Raw genomic sequence first — 23,291 nt, 5'->3', positions numbered from 1 at the left:
ACAACATTTAACATCTTTAAGGAGGACGTTTTGCCTAATAGATTCAATTTAGAAATATTTAGTGTAGGTCATCAGCTTAAGCACCTAAAAAATGTGTTTATTTTTTCTTTTTTTTTCTTTTTTTCCCCCCTCTCCCTTTAGTTATAGCTAGGATCAGGACACCTGGACTCTAATCTACAAAATAAACAATTTGTGGTGGGACCTTGAAGAAAGTCAATTAGTTTCTGTGACTTTACCAGTAGGTTAAAAAGGAGATTGTAATATTGGTGAATAATGTGCTTAGAGATGTTTGCATAAAAGATGCTTTGTCATTGTAAAGTATTATTGAATATTTATGGTCTACCAGACTGAGCCAAATGGCCCAGAGGAAAAAACAGTCAGATTTATGTAAACCTTGTTCAGTGTCCCAGATACTTCAGGGTGGGTGCTCTATATATGAATGAATAAATAAATGGAATAAACATTATTCTACATTTTGAAGGTACATCAATATTATCTGGGGTTTTAGCCAATGTGCCTGACCTATGACATTGAAAGGAAGTGTCTGCCTCCAGGTAACTATGTCGATCTCATAAATATTTTTAAAGCCAGAGGCATCGCTGGCAAGTCATGTTTTCTTAGAGTTTTGTACCTGCAAATAAAGGCAAATTATATCTTTACCTAAAACCTACAAGAAATGATTGTCTCTCACCCACAGGGTCGCTCTGAGAATTCTCAGACGGAAATTGCGCATCTTATACATACTTCTTTGTTCCCCTTTTCTTTTAAAGAGTGTTTTACTCACGGTCCGTAGAGTAGTTTTCTATCACTTTATGTGAGAAATCTGAGCCTCAAAAAAATCATAATAAAAACAGTAGCCGTAAACACTGCCCAAGGACTTAATGGATCTTACCGAGCCACACGATGCAGATGTATTGGGACATAAATAGGTGATAAGAGAGAAGCAGCACAGAAGCATTGTGTTTGGAGCGGGTCACTGCTTAATCCGGATGGGTTCAGCACGAAGATTCATGAAACGTGACAGTGGGCCAGGAGGAGCTCGCTGTGACATTTCAGATGCCCTTCCTCTTCTAATTAACCATTTCAAGTGTATAACAAAACCTAGATCCCATACAGATTGCGTGAGACCCGGCGATACCAAGTGTAGCCCTGTCTGGGAGGGGATGGATGACTCTGCTCTCCTCAGGCAATGGACTATGACTCAGTAATACCTCCAGTTGGGCTTTTAATTTCTGTGATACATTGGTCCTGAAGAGCATCTGTCTAAAAGAGAAAAACTGTAGCAGAGCTGCTTTATGACATATCCTGTCATCAGATGTATTTGGGTATATTGCATGGGTCTAAATATACCTTAGCAAGTCTAATGAGATGTTTGAAACCATGAAAACCACATGTAAAAAAAGCTTGGTATCACAGGAACAATAGGAATAATAAAAATCACAATAATAGCTGCCTTTTAAAATATTGTATTTATTATTTTAAAGAGAGAGAGAGTGTGTGTGCAAAAGGTGACGTGTGTGTGTGGGGGGGGGGCGGGGGGGATGTGCAGAGGAGCAGAGGGAGAGAATCCCAAGCAGGCTCCATGCTGAGTGAAGAGTCAGACAGGGAGGGGGGTGGTGTGTGGGTTTGGGGCTTGATCTCATGACCCTGAGATCATGACCTGAGTGGAAACCAAGAGTTGGATGCTTAACCATCTGAGCCCGCCAGGTGCCCCAATAGCTGCCTTTTTAAACAACCACTATTTACCACCATGCCAGACATTTTACAGACTTCCCATATAATTATCCCCTCTTTACAGATGAGGACACAGACTCTAAGAAATAAAGCTATCCACGGTGAATTAGTGTATGGGAGTTCTGAATTTTTTTTTAATTATAGAAATTAATTTTAATCTCTAAAAAAAAATCTTTTAATCTAAAAAAGAAACCCACAGCCCAAATTCCTGCCGAGGCAAGTTGTCAGGAATTCTGACCCTATTAGTTGGTGGGCTCAGAAATGTTTAGGGTACTAATATCTGGACACGACCCACCACTCTTCATCTTAGCCTCTCCAAGTCTGCTCACCCCTAGCCATTCTCACTTGTCTGGGAAATGGGAACCAGGATTTAAACCCAGAGTCATGCCTCAGTATCTGTAGCATTATGTGACCCATAAATATTTGTTGGTATGATAAAAAAGACTCAGCTGACTCTGAAGCCAGTGATTTTCATTAGTCAAGGAAAGGATGCCATTAGCCCATTTTCACGAATGCCAGATTTATAGAGGCGTTCTAGAAAACATATATTAAAATGGAATTATTTAAAATAAGACATTTGTATTTAACTGGCAAACGGAATCAATTTACCTGGTGCAATTCATAGAGTAGATTTAGGAAGCACCCCCTCCTTTTCCGTTTAGTTCTGTTGGACAATGAAAATCTGATTGGTGATTGATAGGAAAATAATGAAAAGCAAATTGGTGCTCATAAAATTTCTGAGTGGATCTGCTACTGGAAGCAGGCCAGACCAACCCATAGGGGTTGAGGTTTTTAGGGGTATTTTTATGTCTGCCATGATGTCACTAGGGAGTTATAGATTAATAGCATAATAGCATGGCGCTCTTTATGATTTTCACGTAGCAGAGGGAGGAAAGAGTTAAAGGATTTAAGTGTTGCAAAGGGTATTTCTTCTAGGCAGGAGAGGTTTGAATGTAGGGCACCTTTTGCATTTTAAGCACGGATGTTTGATCCCTTGTCCCACAGTTATGTAATAAAAGAACTTTATTATTATTTTTAAAGGGAAACAGAAAAAAAGGCCACTGGGAAAAATACCTGCCCCTGGGGGACAGCTTTTACAGTGCATGTTGTTCAGGAGCCACTTCTTCCTGCCCCAAAGTTCTGGAACGGAATGCCCTTCTCAAGGTGCTGAGAGTCCAGAGCGACGACTGAGTACAGGCATCAGAGGAACCGTGCGGACAGGATGCACTGCACAGCCAGCAGGCTTGGGGGGCGTCCCTGGCCCCAAAAAGCCAATGCAGCCAGGCAGTCAGCCAGTCCAGAGTAGGGAATCTGGAGGAGGCCAGCAAGACAGGGTGGACCCCTAAGAAGACTGGATACTCCGAGGTCTCTTCTGAGGAGAGACAGTGTAGGCTGGAGCACTGGGTTCAGAAACCATTTATTAACAACAAGTATACGCTGCCTCCCAGAGCATCATTCCCAAGTGCATCAACTCCCCTAATACACCCTATAAGTTGTCTCAACAACACCATCTAGTAGGAAGACCCAGGGGGTATTATGACTTCTGCAGACGAGGCAACGGAGACACAGAGAGTTTGGGTGAATTGCCTGAGGTCACAGAGGTAGTGAGGCGTAGACATAAACTGATATGCTTATAGGAAATGTGAACAAGAGCGCAGTCTGTTCGGTGACGCTTGGCTTACAGTCTCACTTGTATCTGTTACCTATGCTCTCCTCCAAACCCTCAAACTCAAGGAAACTGCAGGCTCCTCCAGTTTAAGGGGGGAGGGTGATATCGGTGGTGTAGAGTATGGCATGGGGTTCAAGACATGGTCCAATACTTAGGAATCTGAAGGAGTTGGAGAAAACAGCCCAAGTGGGAAGGTCACCCTGACCTCCTCCCCCCCCCCCCGGAAAGAGGTCCTAAAGCACCCATGGGAGAGGTGCCTTCACTATACCTGGACGAAAGGAGCATCCTTAGCTCTGAAGACAGAGAGACACTGAGCAGAATCTGAGAAAAACAGGCCTTGCCAAGCGTCCCCCAATATCTTCCCCTTACCTTACGCTCTGCGGCCTATCGTATTCCTCCACAACTGTCCACTCTTCACCAAACCGGCATAAAAACACTCAGGCTTAACCATTTCTTCAGGTCTTTCATTTCCTCACGAAGGCCCCCGGGGCATATAAGGCTGAAATAAATCTGCATGCTTTTGGCAATATTTATCTGTCTTGGTCAGTTTAATTTTTAGCCCCAGCCAGGGACCCTACGAGAGTCCAGGAAAACTTTTTTCCTTCCCTACACATGTAGAGGGCTTGGCAAAGTGCCTGTCCCATCGCAAGGCCTAATAAATGATAGCGATTCTTATTATCATGATGCTTTTTTTTCAGTATACTCTTCCATCCTTCCAAATGGGGCTCAGATTAGCATAGTGGCAATCAGAAGCTGAAGCCAGTTTAGATTAGTGCGATGCTCTGATGGATGAAGAGAAGAGTAGAGATTTTTCTCCAAAGACAGAGAAAAGTGGCTTTCACTAGAAAGCGTGTTTCGATGCACGGATGGCTGAATGCAAAGAGACCTAATTGAAAGATATGAGAATAATCACAGCAGAATAGCAGAGGCAAAAGCAGTTAAGACAAAAAGCCGCACATGTTAAACAGGACGAAAGTCCGTGAAAAAGGGTGTCTGGGAAGCCTGTGTGGCGAAACGCCTTACGATCGTCAGAAAACGACGACACGACAGGTGCAGAGTTGAAGCCCAAGGGTCGAGGCCCCCAACCGGGACTGCACTATTTCCTCTCGCTATTTATTTCTGGGAAAATTGATCACATCCCTGGATTCCTAAATTAGCGGGGAAGCTGTATCCACACTCTTGCTATTCATTTCACGTGGCGTCCACAAATAGGACACTGAGGCCACGCTCTGAAAAGTTGCCCGTGTTTTTCTTCCCGCCGCTGTGCCTTCACAGGTGGTGGGGGTGGCTCCTCTCTCGCCCTTGGAAGGCAGCACAGTGGGCTCGGGGGCTCAGGGTCCCTTGTGTGCGGGGTATTTTCCTTTGCTTGTGCAGAGCTACCCTCCACCGCCTCGCCTCTGGGCCCCGGGCGAGTCACCCCGCATTGCTGTCGTTGTCCTTTTTACTCGGCTTTGGATTTGATCAAGGGCAGGTGTTGGCAGGAGATGGGAGAGTCCGGTGGGAGGAGAGAGAAGCCGGGCTGTTCAGTCTCCTGGTGCCTGCCCTGCTGGGTGGCCCTGAGCCACAGGCCTCGTCGGCCAGGCCGCCCCTGGCAAGTGGCTTCTCTCTACAGGCCCTGGGAACTGATCCTGCACCTGCCCCTCTGGGGGTGCTGATGCCTTCCTGCTGTTGCAAGCCCGGGGGTGCCGCAGCATCCCTCGTTGGGTCTCCCCAAACCCTGCTCACCCCACTGCAAAGAGCCCTTTATGAAGCCCACCTCAACTTCCCAGTTTGAGTGCCATCTGTTTCCTGCCGGGACCCCGGCTCATACCCACGGCCACTCCCCGTCACAGAGCACAGTCCCACTTGGGTGCTTAGAATAATGAGACCAAGAAATAGCTAAACCCCAAATATGATTGAGGGCTCAGTGCTGTTGTCTCTGGATGTCTCAGTGCTGTTGGAGGAGACGGTTGGCCAATCGTCTTTCTTTCCTTGCTTCTCTTATTTCTGCGTATTTACTGAGGCCTCTGACCTGGCTGAGCCTGGTTGACCCCGTTTGAGGCGAGGTAATAAAAAAGAACATTCTTAAGGTGGTTTCAGGACACCTGACTCTGGCAGGTATATAGGACGGAGCCTTCTTCTGCTGCACGTGCCTCCGAGTATCCCGGATGCCCCCGAAGCTGTGTGCTCCTGCTCACCCCTTGCTCTCTCCAGCCCTTCACCTCCCTCCATCTGTCCAGGGGAAGTCGCTTGTAAAGCATTTAGCTGCATCAAAGAGGTTCGTTTTCAGGTTTCTGCCTTTTCTTAACATAGTTTTAATAACACATTTTTCCCCCTTAAAAATCATTCTGAAAAAAAAAAGAAAAAAAAATCATTCTGCTTTAATCTTCTGTTTATTAGAAGATTTACTTAGAATTTCAAAAAAAATTAAAAAAAAATCCAAGTGGGTAGATGGACATTCTTTTCTTCTTAATCTTCCTCTCCCCCCTCCCTTTATTTTCTCTTTCATTCTTTTCTTTTTCTGCGTTCAATTGTCAGAGAATGTAGCCTGCGTGAGTTCTTTTTTTTTAATAAATTTATTTATTTGTGTTCAATTTGCCAACATAAAGAATAACACCCAGTGCTCATCCCATCAAGTGCCCCCCCCATCCTATCAAGTGCCCGTCACCCAGTCACCTCCAACCCCCTCCCACCTCCCTTCCACCACCCCTTGCTCATTTCCCAGAGTTGGGAGTCTCTCATGTTCTGTCTCCCTCTCTGACATTTCCCACTCATTTTTTCTCCTTTCCCCTTTATTCCCTTTCACTATTTTTTTTATATTCCCCAAACGAATAAGACCATATAATGTTTGTTCTATAAAGAACTTATTAAACTCAACAGCAAAGAAACAAACAATCCAATCATGAAATGGGCCTGCGTGAGTTCTAATATCCGTGAATACTTCAAGGTGTTTGAAAATAATTTTCTGTAGTTGAGTAACAATCTCTGTCTCTCGTGTGCCTGTGTGTATCCACACATCCATGTGTACCTATATGTAGAAAGTCATACAGGGACATCCGTCCATAGGAGCATAAGCTTGTAAACTACGTTCATCAAATTCTCTCTTTCTCTGCCATTTTCCAAGAGAGTCTCTCCTGCGTTAGTGGAGTTTTCAGTATACCCCTGCATTTATCTCTAATATCTCTAATATTATATTTCAAGACTCTATTGTTAGATGCACAGAAGTTCATTACTGCTATAGGGTTTTGGTGGGCTGTCACTTTTGTTAATGTGAGAATATTGCCCTGTCCCATGTAATGCTTTTTCCCTTATATCCATTTTATATATTATTTCTTAAAGTTTCATTTACTTAACTCATCTCTACACCCCATGCAGGGCTCAAACCCAAGACCCTGAGATCAAGAGTTACATGATTTTCCAACGGAACCAACCAGATACCCTTCATCTTTATATAATATCAATATTGCTGAGTCCATGTTATTTTTATCAGGATTTACATGGCAGATATATTTTCCTCTTCACCTTTACTGTATTCAAACAGGACTATTTAGTGGGTTTCTGATTACCAAGATTTCAGCTTTTTTATTTTTTTGCCGTATTATTATTTTATATTTTATTTTATATTTATATTTATTTATTTTCTAACCCCCTCCTCTTTTCCACCCCCTCCACTGCCATTTTATTTTTCTTTACTCTTTTTCCCACTGAGTGTGGTGTTCATTTCTTGGTTTTGTGTGTGGCTGCCCTGCACATGGCAGGCCCTCATTGTTGGCCTTGCCACTAAATATCAGAGCAGCCTCATTTCTGGGATGATGGAAAGCACACCTGCACCTTCTCACATACCACTCCTAACCTCAAAACGGTGTCGACTTTGGTCTGTAATTTCCTTTCTCTTGCGATTATCTTTATTTTTCTGACTTAATTTTTAATTTTATCTTAGTAACATGTACATGGTTTAAAAACTCAAATAGTACTTGGAGAATTATAACACGGAACAACAGAGACAGACCTTTTATGTCACTTCTCTCAACTTATTATAGTTCCCTTAAACCAACATATGTGAATCTTTTCACCATCTTTTTCTAGTACCTACTTCTATGTTTCTAAACAGCATGCATATATGGTCATTATTTGGTATCTAGTTGAAAATACAGCATATTGACTTCCCATTTTGTAAGATGAGATTTTTTTTTTTCTTTTTTAGCCTGCTCTAGCACCATACTCACGAAGCAAACTTTTTCGTCACCATTTTTTTCCATTTGGTTATTTAACAAATTTTGTTTAAATCTTTGCTGTTTTTACATCACTGTTTTATGTAAAAATTGTGCGTGACTGAGCCACCTAATGTCCTATGATTGAGTTTTTCTTGTACAGTTTTTGTTTTACTTGGGAGTTAATAATTGTCTCTTGGTGGTGGCTTCCATTCTAGGATCCTTTCACTAATTCATCCCCATGCTGTCGGCAGAAATGTAAATTGTTTCTTGATATGTTTAAACACATAGGATGCTTTGTCAGTTTCTCTCTTTCTTTTTTTTTAATTCTCGGAGGTATCTTTTCTGGAACCTTCTATCCTCCTGTGACACGACATCGAAATGCGTTTCCAACAGTATAGTGGCTTTTCCTGTTATTTTGGAGGCTCTGTCCTTTCTGAATTAGTTTTGGACACAGAATGCTGTTAGTAGATCAGGGAATCTTGGCTTACCATAACCTCAAAGTTCCACGTAGAATAGTTATGTCTAATACATTTGAAAGTTAATTGCAAAAATAAACATTTTTGTCTGAAAGTACGCCAGGTCGTAACTTATAAATGGCAATTGCTTGAATTTCTAGCCACATTTAATTTCTTAAATCATTTACAAGCATTAAAATAACTTCTGCATATTTCTGTGAAGCGACAAGATAGCAAACATCAATATTTATATTTTATGCTAAACACACCTCACAGAAACTATTTTACTCAGCACATACTACAGGCAACCCCCCACCCACTTCCCTGAAGTTCATGTTATGCCGCTTAGCTACAGTAGTATGCTAATGGCTTTATTCATAAAAGCCAAGTGGCATAATGCAAACCTTAGGAAAGCAGGGGGTACCCTTCGCTTTATGCCATTTCAGGTAATGAAAGGTTTCCTAGGAACGCTCTCCTCTGAGAGAGCCAAAAAATCTTATTTCCAAACAGTCTTCGTGGTACTGGAGAGACACAGACAAGAGTGAAACCTGGTCCCTGCCTGGACGGAGCTCCAAGTGTGAAGGAGGCAAAGATATTTTTAAAGATGACTCAACACTATATGCTAATTGTACTGAGTGTGCATCCAGAAGGGCGCGGTTCTGATGGGGAGTCGGGGAATATTTCCAAAAAGAGGTGTTGTGGTAGTGCTTTTTAGGGGGGTTGTTGAAGGAAGAGTACACACACACGTACACACACGCTCACATACTTATTTACTTCTTATTTGACGTGATTTCCTTTATGCAGAGGACTGAGGTCTACATAGATCTATGTCCTCTCCAACGGCATTGTCACAGCAAAAATGACAGTGACACGGCTCCATGTGTATTGATGACTCCCAATTCCGGCAGCTGAGGGCCCCACAGACCGAGTCATGCAAGCCTGGACACCAGTTCTTCATCACAGGCAAGTTTGCAAACATCTTTGGTTAGAGTCATTCCTATGTATGCTCTACCGTATCAAGAGCAGGCCACAGAGAGAAGGGAAAAGAGCAAATGGTCACTTTTTGTGTGATTGTTGTTAGCGTTTGTTGTGTTGAGTCTAGAAGAGAAGAAAAGGACACTTGTTGAGCACACACCTTCTACCATGTACCTTGCTCGCACCTTTGCTTTGGCTCAGTCGATTTTTACTAGAACCCCACAGAGCAGGTCTCATCCTCCCACTTCATATGTACAGAGAAGCGAAGTGAGGGGCAGAGACGGGATTTGAACCTACCTGTTCCTGGATCGAGAGCGTGTGCTATTTCCATAATACTTTTCAGTCTTGGAATCTTTGATTTTAGGCTGGTACGTAATATCGATATTTTACATTTTTTTAAAAAAAGATTTTATTTATTTATTCTTGACAGACAGAAAGAGAAGCAGAGACACAGGAAGAGGGAGAAGCAGGCTCCATGCAGGGAGCTCGATGTAGGACTCGATCCCCAGAACTTGGGGACCACGCCCTGGGCTGAAGGCAGGGGCCAAACTGCTGAACCACCCGGGCGTCCCTGTATTTTACATTTTTGTGGGAATCCCTCCCCATGTCCTAACATGGTAAGGACTTCAGAGACTATTTTATTTTCTTTCAAATTATTAAAAAATAAAATCTAGAAACCTATCATTTCCTATCAAAAATATTTCAATCACCTGCTAGTGCGGTCCTTGGGTCCCTAGTACCTTCTTTCCGCAAGTCAGCCTGAGCATTGCCACTGAATTATGCATTTGCATTTCCCCTTATCAGGTCCACTGTGACAACTCTTCCTCATTTTTCCACGCCTGCCTTAAAATGTTTCTCTTGGGCAAGTCTATCTAACTCCCAATGACAAAAGTAACTCAATGCTTTCTTCTTGATTCCCCCATAGTGTTTTTACATGATCTTAATTCAGCTCTTCTCTGGTGCAGCTTAAGAATTTATTTGTCTGATAGCAACTGGGTTGTGAGTTTTACATGTTTTGGATATTTTATAAATGGAAATATGTCATGTATTTTTTTCCTGCAATTTGCTTTCTGCGTCTCAATATTACATTTGGGAGAGTATGGATGTTGATCTGAATAGACGTAGTTCATTTATTCTTACTCCTGTATAGTCTTCACTATATGACTCTTCTCTAGGTTATTTATTCATTTATTGATTAATTGTCCTGACAAAGGAAATTTGGCCTGTTTCCTATGGGGTTTTTGTTGTTGTTTGTTGTAGTCATGGATATATATGCCTCCTGGTTTGCATTTGTAGAAACAGGATATATGGTGCTATGTGAATTATTGGGTTTTGGTTTATGCGCTTCTTCAACTTTACAAAATATTTCCGTATTGCTCTCTTACTAGCAGTGGATAAACATTGCTGCCATGCAACAATCTCTCTAATGCTGGATATCGCCCAATTTTTAAATTTGTACCAACTGTGTGGGTGTAGAATGGTATCTCATTGTGGTTTTCATTTGCATTTTCCAGATTTTTAATGATCTCTTACATTTTTTTGAATGTTTACTAGCCATGTGTTTCTCCTTCTGTGAAGGAACTGTTTACATCTTTCGTCCATTTTTCTATAGTCTTGTTGGTCTTTTTAATTGAAATACTCTAATAAAAGTGTATTTTTCTAGGTTTTGCAGTTCTATTAGGTTCTGCTTCTTGTATTTTGGATCTCTATCATTAGGTGCATAAACATTTAGGATTGTTAAGTCTTCTTGATAAATCGACCCCTTTAATTTTATGAAATGACTTTTCATATCCCCAGTAATATTCTTGCTCTGAAATCTACATGGGTACTCACATAGCCACTCTAGTTTTGTTGGATTAAAATTAGCATGGTATATGTCTGTTTTTTTCATCCTGACTCTTTTAACCTTCTTTTGTCTTTACATTTAAAGTGGATTTCTTATAGGCAGCATATAGTTGAGTCTGATGTTTTTATTTAATCTGATAATCTCTGTCTTTCAGTTGTTTAGACTCATTCACATTTAATGGTATTGATATGGTTGGGTTTAAATCTAGCATCTTGCTATTTATTTTCTATTTTTTCTGTCTTTTATTTTCATTTCCCTCTTTTTCTTTCTCAGATAACTTATCTTTAATGACTACTATATATTCTTTGCTGACTTACTAATTGTAATTCTTTGTTTTATTAGCATTTATAGTATATATATTTATATATATATATTTATATATATATATTTATAGTATATATTTTTAACTTGCTACAGTCTACCTTCAAGTGTTATTATAATGCTTATCATGCATAGCTAAAGACTCTTACAACATACTTCTATTTCTCCCTTCCTTGCCTTTGTGTACTGTTGCCATACATTTTATGCCTCCATATGTTATAAACTTTATGCTACATACTGTATTTCTTTAGCCAATAAATTATCTATGGAGATTTGAATAATAAAAAAAATTCTTATGTATTTACCCATGTAATGACCATTTCTGGTGTTCTTTCCATTGTGTAGATCCATACTTCCCTCTGGTATCCATTGCTGTCTACCTGAATGATTTTCTTTAATGTATTGAGGATTTGCTGGTGATGAATTCTTTGAGCTTTTGTATGTCTGGACAAGTATTTAGCCTTCATTTTTGCAATATATTTTTACTAGTATAAAATCTTAGTTACACAGATTTTTGTCCCTTTCATTTTTTTTCAAAGATGTTACTCCATTGTCTTCTTGCTTGCATTGTTTTTGACAACAAATCCGCAGTATTCTTATCTTTGTTCCTCTAGACATTATATATCTTTTTCCTCTGGCAGCTTTTAAGATATTTCTCTTATGACTGGTTTTGAGCAATTTAATTATGCTTTGGCATAGTTTTCTTCATTTGTCTTGTGCTTGAGGCTCATTGATCTGGGATTTCTAGGTTTATTATTTTCATTAAATTAAAAAATAATTTCAGTCATCATTTCTTCAGAAAATGTGCTTGTCCCCTCCTTTGTTCAGTCCTTTGGAAATTCTGATTATACGTGTATTGGGCTGATTGAAGTCATCTCAGAGGTCACTGATCCTTTGTTTACATTTTGAGTCTTTTTTTTTCCCCCTCATGTTTCATTTTAGAGAGTTTCTATTGCTATGTCTTCAAGTACACCAATTGTTTCTTCTACAATGTTTCATCTGCTGTTAATCCCATCTGGTGTATTTTTTGTCTCAGGCATTGTAGTTTTTATATCTTGAAGTTCAATTTAGATTTAAAAAAAATTTCCATGTCTCTATCTACATTTGCAACTGTGTTTATGAGTGAGATTAGCTTCTAATTTTTTCTTTCATGTAGTGTTATTTTCTGGTTTTGGAACTAGGATATTTTAGCCACATAAATTGAGAAATTCCAAAAAAAAATTTTTGGAATAATTTACACAACAGTGGACTTTTTTTGTGTGTGTTTGTTTGCTTTTAAATGTTTGGTAGAACTCAGTATTATAACCAACTGGCATGGCATTTTCTTTGTGGAACATTTTAACTACTGATTTAATTTTGAAATTGTTAAAAGATCTTTCAGATTTTTCAGTTTTCCTCGAACCAATTTTGTTAAGGCTAATTTCCTAAAATGTGTCATTTCTAAATAATTTTTCAAACATATTTTAATAAGGTTTTAAGAATAATATACCATTTCATCACTATAATCTCTGCAGTTTCTATAGCTCTATTCCCCTTTGCATTACTAATACTTATTTTTATCTTCTTTCATTTAAAAAATTATTTTGCAGGAGTTTTTCTATTTAATTAGACTTTTCTAAAAGCCACTTTTTTGCCTCTGTTAATCCTCTCTATCCTGCTTTGTTTTCTGTTTTATTGTTTCTGATATTACCTTATTTTTTCTATTTATTTGTCTCCGTTCTCCTGATTTGCTCCTTCTCCTCCTTCTTTTCTTCCTCTTCTTTCTCTCTCTGCTTTACACTTTTAAGTGAGATACTTAGCACATTAACTCTGAGGCTTGGTTCTTTTCTCATACATGAATTAAGGCTTTCTCTCTAAATACCACTTAAATCCCATACCATAATGTTTTCATATTTATCTTTCTGTTACAAAGTTTTTAATATTTTCTGATGACCATCATTATACCTTCTTTGAATCTTAAGTTATTCAGATGTACCTACCTTTTTAGATTTCTAAACATTTAGAAGTTTCTTTTTTTTCCTTTTTTTAGATTTTATTTATTTGATAGAGAGAGAGCGAGCACAAGTGGAGGTGGAGCAGAGGGAGAGAGAGAAGCAGACTCCTTGCTGATTTCTCACTTTTGTGCCTTTATGTTGTTTTGGTCCAGTATTTTAGTTATTCTTTTTAATCCTCATAAAATATACATTTTGTTATCCTTTTATATGTTAAGAGCTTGTTTAGGTTATCCATATATTTATTAATATCTTTATCATCCTCTTTCTTCTAATGTTTCATTTAATATTATTTCTTAAATTAATTTCCATGCTAATTAAAGCTTATATAATAAAATAATTTAAAGAATCAAAATGAAACTGTTTTAGAGACCATTAATCTCTGGTCCCCTTCCATGTTCCTCTCTCTAGAGGAAACTCCTTTAACTCTTTAGTTAATCCTTTTGGCACTGACTAGTATATTTTAAACAAGTTTATGCTACTAGTTCTTGGTTTTAGTCCTATTGTAGGCATAATCCATTGACTTCTCACTGTGAAAAGTGAGGATTTACCATTTTGTCCACTTTCTTTCCTTCTACCTTCCCACTTTCACTGACCCCATGGGCAATTCCAATACCATAAAAATTGGGGAGTTACTACTAACTTGGTATAGAGTTGCAGTTTTGCAAGATGAAAAGAGTTCTGGAGATGATGTGGTGATGGTCCCACAATAGCATGAGTGTACTTAATGTCACTGAACTGTACACTTGGAAGTAGTTAAGATGGTTAGTCTTATGTGTGTTTTACCACAATTAAAAAATACTATTGTCAGAGCACATACTGCAATGTTTATAGATTGAATGAAGGAGCATGGGTAGTTACAGATGAAACAAGATTTGCACCATGTTGAAAACTGCTAAAGCAGAGCCATGGGTACACAGGGCTTTGCTGTATTATTCTGTCTACTTTTGTGCATGTTGACAATTCCATAATAAATTTTTAAAAATTTGAGAGAGAGAGAATGGGGGGAGGGGCAAACGTGGGGGGAGAGAGAGAATCTCCCGCAGACTCCACACAGTGTAGAGCCCAGATGAGTGGGGCTCCATCTCACGACCCTGAGATTCATGGCCTGAGCCAAAATCAAGAGTTGCCTGCTTAACCAACTGAGCCACCCAAGTGCCCTCCATGACAAATTTTCAAAATTAAAAATATCATACTAGATACTCTATCAGTTTAATCTTCTTGAAGAACTATTTCCTATACCTTGTGATGTACTTACATTGGCTGGTTAGTCCCTAGGTTTGCTGCACAGCTGTATCCGTAGAGGTCTCCTTTTGCCATTGCCTGGAGATTCCCTTTCTTGACTTTTTTTTTTTCCTGCTGAATTCCTGTTTTCCTGGATCCTAGATTTTATCTTTCATGGTCTACATGATTGTTGTAGTGACACTAATCCTCTTATAATATCCAATGAAAAGAATTTTTTTTTCTCAGTATCCAATGAGATCTCATATGTCTGATAATATCTTTTCTTTTTATTCTCACAATTAATGGTTGGAAGGCTGGATTGTTGTTGCAAATATTGAGGAGTCATTTCCCCCTTCCACCCAACTTTGTGTCAAGTTGGTTGCTTTGTTGTCTCTTTCTCAGGTAGAGTTTGTTGCTTGTTTATTCTTGCACAGAGTGTGGAGTCCTTGCATTGCTAGCCTGATATAAGCATGTTCATGTAGGCTCCCATCTTTGGTAAGCTTTAGACTTTGTCTCCCTTCTGCTTTGTCCCACAGGCCATTAAAATGGCAGCTCACATCATCTGGGTTTGGCAGATGGTCCAGGAAAAAAATTTTTAATAGGTATGATTTCTTTGTATACATACTTAGTATCCGACTTGATTTCAACTGCCATTTCTGCTTTTGTCAGAGCTCTTCCTTTTACCAGTCTCTCCTGTCTCCCCACGGTCCCCTCCCATAATTTACAGCCTATACTGACCTTTTTTTTTGGTCTGAAAACGAATACCTAATTCTGCTTGAATTGTCCACAAAATATGAGTAACTAGTTGCTAAATGAGGACCTAAAAGACTTTCCTGTAATTGTTTTAGTTTACTCTATCTGTGGCTTTCTTTCTTACATAAAACTCATTATGAAATATTTTAGGCATATCAAAAGGGTTGTGAATAATATAATAAACATCTCTCCATATACCCTTAACCCAGTTTAAAGAATGAGATATAAAAGGTACAATCAAACTCCTCTCTGGTTCCATTAGCCCTTTTTCTCCCTAAATGTAACCACTAGCCTGAACTGATCATTTCCAGGCATGCTGTATGTTTATCTCATATGTATATATTCAGAATACATATGGATTGTTTTACATATTCAAAAATATACAAAACATGATGAACATATTGTGTATATTCTTTAAAAAAATAAGTAGATTTTATATTTTAGAGTAATTTTAGGCTTGCAGAAAAATTGAACAGAAAGTACTGAGAGTTTCCATATACCTCATTCCCCCAGTTTCCTCTACTGGTAATGTCTTGCTTTACTGCGAGACAATTATTACAACTGATGAATGAATATCAATATATTATTAAATAAAGTTCATACTTTATAGGCTTTGATAAATGTATCTACCATTACAGCATCATGTAGAATAATTTTATTGCCTTAAAAACCTAAATTCCACCCATTTATCTCTCTATGCATTCTTTTGAATCTCAATTTTTTTGGTTGTATAGCTTTTTTGTTTTGAGGCTGAGTCCATTTGGAGCCCTATAACAAAACATCATAAACTAGATGCCTTATAAACAATAAATATTTATTTCTCACAATTCTGGAGGCTGTAAGTCTGAGGTGAGAGTGCTGGCATGGCTCGGCGAGGGCTCTCTTCTGCATCACAGACGTTTGTGTGTTCACATGGCACGAGGGAGTGGGGAATTCTGTGGGGTCTCTTTTATAAGGGGCTACCTGATTCATGAGGCCTCCACCCTCCTGACTTCAGCACCTCCCAAAGACCCCGCCTTCTCAAACCAGGCCATTGGCATTAGGATTTCAACATAACTTTTTGGGGGGGATACAAACATTCAGACTGTAGCAGAGGGTTATTGATGCTCCAGTTCTTTTCCTTTAACTGCTCATTAGTGTTTCTTCTGTACAATTATACTTCAAATTAATTATCTGTTCTACTGTTGGTAGAACATAGGTTGTTTCCAGGAGTCTGTTATTACAGACATCTCTGCCTCAATGATCTCATATAATCTCTTTGTGAAAATGCATGAGCATTTCTCCAGGGTATGTACCTAGAAGTGAAATGAGAGAGTCATGAGATTTTTAAAATTACTCCGTTATACCATAAGATGGATTCTAACTACATTTTAAACAAGATTTCTGTGTGTACAAATATTCCACATGTAATGTAATTTCTACTTTCTGTTCTTCTAACGTGCAACAGTCTCTTTCCTGTGGGCTTATTTGGATCCTAGCTTCTCTTTTTTTCTATTTTATTCCCATTCCCACCTCCCAGCAACTCATCTTGATGACCCAATTTTTTCTTTAGGTGTCCGTCTAAAAGTCATTTCTCTAAGAGATCTGAGACTCTAGCCCACATCTGGATAAATGCCCCTCCTTGGTTTTCTGGCAAGGCTTGTACTTCGGCTGTTTTGCAATTGCCCATAGCTAAGTTCTCCAAGGACAGGAAGCACAGCAGAGCGCACTGTGCTATCTTCTGTGCTCAGCATAGAGCCTGACACGTAACAGTTGTGGAATTAGTGGAGGCATGAATGAATGAAGGTAGGACACTAATATCATGTCAAAAATGGCAGAAACTTGTGCCCTCCCCACAATAATTGACTGGACCATTGCAGGCTCCATTGTTGGCTAACAGGAGACTAGAGTTCAAGTGTAGAGGGCCAGGGACAAGGTCCTGAGACTCTGACAGGCACCCCAAGGACAAGGCTTGTCAGCCATGGCCAGGAGGAGATATTTTCAACTCAGACATTCATAAGCTGGGGCCTGCCTCTGTTTACCAGCTGGGAAATCTTCAGAAAATGAACCATGAAAGCCTGCTATGCGGCAGCACTGTGCAATAATTTTTCATTTGCCACCAGTCAGCTTCAGGGATCAAGGACAGCTAAACACATAACTCGCTCATGCATGTTATTTTAAAGGCATATTTTAAAGTTATAAATATGGTACATTGAGTTAATGAGGTATGTTCTTTTGGCGACAAATATTTACATTCCACATATGCCTCTTGATGTCAAGAGTGTAACTGTTTCATTTTCTTCTTTTTCTCAGGAGGCTGGGATGCAGATGGAAAAGGCCCTAGTGTCTGGGACACATTCACCCATCAGGGAGGAGAGAGAGTTTTCAAGAACCAGACTGGCGATGTAGCTTGTGGCAGCTACACTCTGTGGGAGGAAGATTTGAAATGTATCAAACAGCTTGGATTGACTCATTACCGCTTCTCTCTTTCCTGGTCACGTCTGTTACCTGATGGGACGACAGGTTTCATCAACCAGAAAGGCAAGTGTTTCTTAAAAATAGAAGGTTGCAGCTTTAATTCAAGGTTATTGCTGCAGTCTGGCATAATTAATCCAGTATGCTATTCTGCAGTGGAGCTTTGAAATTGCACGTTTTTAGGGTGATTATAGGATGAATTTTTTGAAATGGGTTTGCATGAGCTCTCTTAGTAATATTCTGTTTTCCCTTAACTGGAGATATTTGTCGGGAAGGGACAAATAGGTGAGTAGGAAAGGGGGTGAGAATAATAAGTGTTTCATTTGTGGAAGATATTCTTGAGTATTAACCTAAAGGTAAATCTCCAAAACTTAGGTACTGAGCTATTTTCAGTTGCGGTATGCTGCGAAGAGTTATGAAAAGCCCTGGAGAACTTGAGAAGATTTTGAGTGTTTCAACTGGAGCTGAGTTAGTGGAGCAAATTAACTAGCACACAGAGATGAGCACCAAAGCATCTGGAGTCCGCTTAATTTGGGATTAAGGGCCAGCTACCTCACTACTATCTCTGGAAGCATCCCTTGTGCATTTTTTCTGCCTCAGTTTCCCCGCAAGTAGAAAGGAATACCCTAATAGTTCCTAGTTCAGAGAGTTGCTGGAAAATTAAATGAAATAATCTTTGTAAACCGCTTTATACAGTAGCTGGTATATCGTAAAAGCTTTCAAAAAATGTTAGCTATTATTCTTATCAAGCTTTGTCATTAAAAGGACTACTGCCCTCTTTGAATGTGTGTTATTTATGAGGCATTTTACATACATTTTCTCTAATCCCCATAATCAGTGAGAAAGGTATAATTAATCACATTTTACAGTGGTGCATATCCAAATCCAGATATTTTGTAAATAGTATATTTGGAATTTCAGCCTAACACCTGGCTAGTTCCTTCCACACAACAGGGTTGGCAAACTATGACCTGAGAGCCAAATTTGGCCTGCTTCCTAATTTTGTAAATAAAGCTCTATTGCAGCATAGCTGTGCCCATTCATTACACATAGTCTGTGGTTGCTTTCCCATCACAATGGTAGAACTGAGTAGTTGGGGCAGAGATCATAGGGCTTGCAGAGCCTACAATATTTACTACCTGGTACTTTACAAGAAGTTTTGTGACCCCCATACTACAACTTAAGGGCTTCTTAATAAAGAACCTTTATTGCTTCTTTGTTCTGGAAAATATTTCACACTACTCCTATGGTTGGGACTAGGTGAGACAAGTGATACGTCTAAGGTGCAAAATTTAAAGAAATGTTGGCTCTCAGAAGTGCAAGATGGGCACTTGCAGCTTCCTGAGTGAAGGCACCTGCTTGCCCCACCCTACTTTCAGCTGTGGTGTCTTCAATGATCCTCGGGGGTTCTATTTGAATAAGTTGTCGGATTTCCTTCATAGTAAGAACAATCTGTGATAACAACTACTAGGTGGGCTTGTGTACTTGCTAGGCTCATTTTATGTAAGTTGAGGTGACCTGAACATTGGGAACTGCAGCTGCAACCTATGTCTCCCCCAAAATAGGGACAACACAAGGGTAGCAGGTCCATTGCTCGATTCCAAAGATAGTAGCTCCCTTGACTAACTGCTGTTGGTTGAATGTCTACTTTCTTGACATCACTGGCCAGGGTTTTGTTTTGTTTTGTTTTGTTTTTTCCTGACTTTGAACAGCATTTAATTTGTTGTAAAGTTTAAAAGTGAACTAATAATTTTAAAAGTGAATGTGCTTTGCTCATTCGTCATCTGTAACCTTCTCTTTTCTCAGGCACCATCACATCCCCAAGGACTAAAACCTAAGAGTAATCTTAGTTGCTGGGTCTACTTATTTTCACTCATTTTCTGTCCTTTAATCCCTTGCACAAAATGCTGCCTTGCACAATCCCTTGCACAAAAAACTTGCCTAAAGCTTTGCCTCAGTTGTGTTGGCTTGCATCATCTCCTGCTAAAGACAAAGCAAGATTAAAAAGTAGTAATAATATTTATTTATTTGAGGAGGGGAGGGGATGAAGGAGAGGAAGAGGGAAAATAATCCCAAACTGACTTCCTGCTGAGCACAGATCCCAAAGCAGTGCTTGATCTCATGACCTTGAGATCATGACTTGAGCCAAAATCAACAGCCTGTCACTCAAGTGACTGAGCCACCCAAGCACCCCTATAACATTTTATTTTTGGTCATCTTAAGCCTCAACTGCTGAGCCACCCAGGTTTCCCAACTTATTTATTTTATAATTGGAAGATTTACCTCTTAATTCTCTTTATCTATTTTGCTCATCCTCACTCCTCCATCCTCTCTAGCAACTATCAGCTTGTTCTCTATACCTATAGATATCTATATCTCTATATCTTTGTATCTCTCTCTATATATATATATCTATGAAACTGTTTCCATTCTGTTTTGTTTGCTCATTTGTTTCCTAGATTCTGCATGTAAGTGAAGTCATACAGAAATTGCCTCTGACTTATTTCACTTAGCATATTACCCTCTAGGTCCATCCATGTTATTGCAAATAGCTAGATTCCATTCTTTCTTATGGCTGATCAATATTCCATTATATACACACAGACACATGTACACACACATACATACACACATAAACCACATCTTTATCCATTCGTCCATCAATGGACATTTAGGTTGTTTTCATATCTTGGCTATTACGAATAATGCTGCAATGAACACAGAGGTTCATGTGTCTTTTCAAATTAGTGTTTTTGTTTTCTTCAGGTAAATATCTAGAAGCGGAATTTTTGGATCATATGACAGTTCTATTTTAATTTTTTTGAAGAACCTGGATACTGTTTTCTATAGTGGCTACACCAATTTACATTACTACTAACACTGCATGAGGGTGCCCCGTTTCTCCACATCCTCACTAACACTTGTTATTTCTTGATAATAGCCATTCTGACAGGTGTGAGGTGATACCTCATTGTGGTTTTGATTTGCATCTCCCTGATGGTTAGTGACATTGAGGATTTCTTCATGTGCCTGTTGGCCATCTGTATGTCTTTTTTGGAAAAATGTCTATACAGGTTCCCTGCCTATTTTTAAATCAGATTGTGTTTTGATATTGAGTTTTATGGGTTCTTTATATATTTTGGATGTTAAACCCTTGTGAAACTTATTTTTTATAATCTCAAGTGATTTCATTTGGTAAGAATATTTACATAATTTACTGCAGGAATATTAAGGGACACTGACCCAGACCCACTGGGAGTGTTAATATATGTTATTTGCTCTGTGTTTCCTTTCTAAAAATCCAGAAATTCTGACCACATTTGTCCCCAAGGTTTTCAGATAGGGGATTACCATACCACTATGTCAATATATGAAACTATTTAAAATGAACTTGAGATATACAGAAGTTCATGGAGCACTCTGTAGATCAGTAATCCAGGAGCGGGGCAGCAGAAAAGCTGAGGGTGGTGGTGGTGAGACTGGAGATACTGGGACCACTTGAATGATGTAGGAGATCACTCATCTACATCTCATGTGGGGATCATGTGCGCCAGCACTGAGCTCTTCATGTTTGGCCCCAGCTTTTGTAAAGTCATAACTCATTAATATTACAGACTTTTCCATGAACAAGAGGGCATGGGAGGTGCTTCCAGTAGGCAGGATTTCAATATGGGGTTGTTCACTCTTGTGCAGTGATCTGTTGAAGCAACTGGAACTGTTTTAACTTAGAAAGGCCATCATTTGTTTTTTCTGTTTAAGCATTTTCTCAAAGAGCCTGTAAAGAATTGGGAAACCTTTGTCACTATCCTTTACAGGGCACCTCCATTTTTTGGTATTCAACTCCCTATTTTAAAGTGTGATTAGAGGACATTTGGAAACTTGTAAAATCTTATGTTCCCAAACTGGAAGAATATTTTATGAAGTGGAATTGTTCCACAGCCTTTCTCTTTCAAATGTCAAGTTTTCAAGATTTAACAAGAAGAGATTGAGCTGGCAACTGAAATCACATATTTCTGAAATTCTCAACTGTTCAAGTGAATTTTCATATCTGCCACAAATGCAAGTTTCAGATGATTAGTAGGAACCCAAGTATTGGAAATAAAAAAAAAATGAATGTTTATGCGGAATTTCTTATTCACTTTAGTATTTAAAATATGAGCACAGTTAGCAGGAATGGTAAAGTAAATAACCAAAGAAACATTTACTAACTCCTACTCCATATTGAACAGAGTGTTGTTAGGCTGAATAATGGCTCCCCAAAGATGTTCATCCTAATTCTTAGAAACTGTAAATATGTTTTCCGACATGGTAAAAGGGACTTTAGAGCTGTCATTATACTAAAAATCTTGAGATGGGGAGATTGTCCTGGATTATCTGGGTGGTCCCAGAGTAATAACATGAACCCTTACAAGAGGGAGGCAAGGGGATTGGAACCAGAGAGAAGATATAGGAACTGAAGGAGGTCAGAGAGAAGAGGTACACTGTTGGCTTTGAAGGTAAAGAAAGGGGCCATGAGCCAAGGAATGCACGCAGCCTCTGGAAGCTTGAAGAGGCAAAGAAATGGGTTCTCCTTGAGAGCCTCCAGAAGGAATTTAGCCCTCCTGACATGTTGATTTTAGTTCATCGAGAATCATTTTGGATATCTAATGCCTAGAACTATAAGATGATGAATTTGTGTTGGTTTAAGCCACTAAGTTTATGGTACTTTGTTATAGCAGCAATTGGAGACTAATGCAGGCAGTGTGCTAAGAGAATGTAGGGCAATTAAAGAAATTAACTGGTGGAATGAGTCTAGAGGAGAGTGACCTCGTTATCATGTGTGATAGATGGTAGGCACTTGACCAAAATTAATTCTACATTAAGACATTTGTAGTTTGACTAGCAATATTCCTGTTCAGTAATTTTCTGTACTGAGACATCATCTTTGCAAGTCCTAGCCATGCCCTCTTCTAAGGGAATTTCCCTATTTCTTTGTTCTACATAAACCTGCTTCACTCCCGGCCATAGCTGACTGAACAAGGGAAAGACCTCTTTCCTTGTAGACGTATTATTGGGTAACCTAATGGAAAAGGAGAATCTTGCTCAATTGTCTTCACCTCTCAGGGATGTTTGGAATCAAGGAGTTGAGAATCTGAGTTGGTTGGTGTTGGAACCAGGACTATAAGGTAGCTTTGCAAATGGGATGCCATTTTGAGATCATAGCGAATTGGATGCTAAGGAAATGGGTTCTGGGAGAAGGAAAGGAATCAAGTAGATGTGTTGAATGAAATTGAATGAGTGATTCCAGCTTTCTGGAGAGGCAAACACTTTCTCGGCCTCCAGTTTCAATTCCCTTGAGTTTCAGTTGTAATTTTCCATCATTGGGTATCTGATAGCTCTCTATCATTTTGAATAATGCCCATGTATCCCACACTGAGTAGCCACCTGCCCCTCATGCTACCTTTATAGTTGAGTTAATCAAAGTGAGTTACTTGTCTCTATATCTAAAAGACCTTTAACTCAAATTTGCTTTATAAGTCTAAAGATGAAACAAGATGGAATGGGCTTGATTAAATCAGAAAAAAAAATGGTAGTAAGTAAGTATGAAGGAAGGCTGTGGGAGTCTTGATGGTTAATCAGTTATGCCCTAAATATCCAGAAGCAGAACAGGGTCCAAATATCCTGTCAAAGTTTCAA

At 39.2% G+C, this 23,291-nt stretch overlaps 1 protein-coding gene across 3 annotated transcripts in view; it reads left to right on the top strand.

Moving 5' to 3' along the window:
* LOC121489616 (cytosolic beta-glucosidase) overlaps positions 1–23,291 on the top strand; it is a 111,256-nt gene that overhangs the window by 18,370 nt on the left and 69,595 nt on the right. For 2 of the 3 annotated variants that reach the window (XM_041752849.1, XM_041752850.1), the window contains exons 2-3: positions 8,856–9,014; positions 17,454–17,681. In XM_041752849.1, the coding sequence (XP_041608783.1) occupies positions 8,930–9,014; positions 17,454–17,681 (313 nt within the window). In that variant the 5' untranslated portion in view covers positions 8,856–8,929. The remainder of the gene's footprint in view (positions 1–8,855; positions 9,015–17,453; positions 17,682–23,291) is intronic. The other variant, XM_041752851.1, reaches the window with a different exon arrangement.

The sequence above is a fragment of the Vulpes lagopus genome, chromosome 4 (assembly GCF_018345385.1).
Source record: "Vulpes lagopus strain Blue_001 chromosome 4, ASM1834538v1, whole genome shotgun sequence".
In the NCBI taxonomy this organism is placed as follows: domain Eukaryota; kingdom Metazoa; phylum Chordata; class Mammalia; order Carnivora; family Canidae; genus Vulpes; species Vulpes lagopus.
The sequence above is the reverse complement of the archived record's forward strand: the minus strand, read 5'-3'. Positions and strand labels throughout refer to the sequence as shown.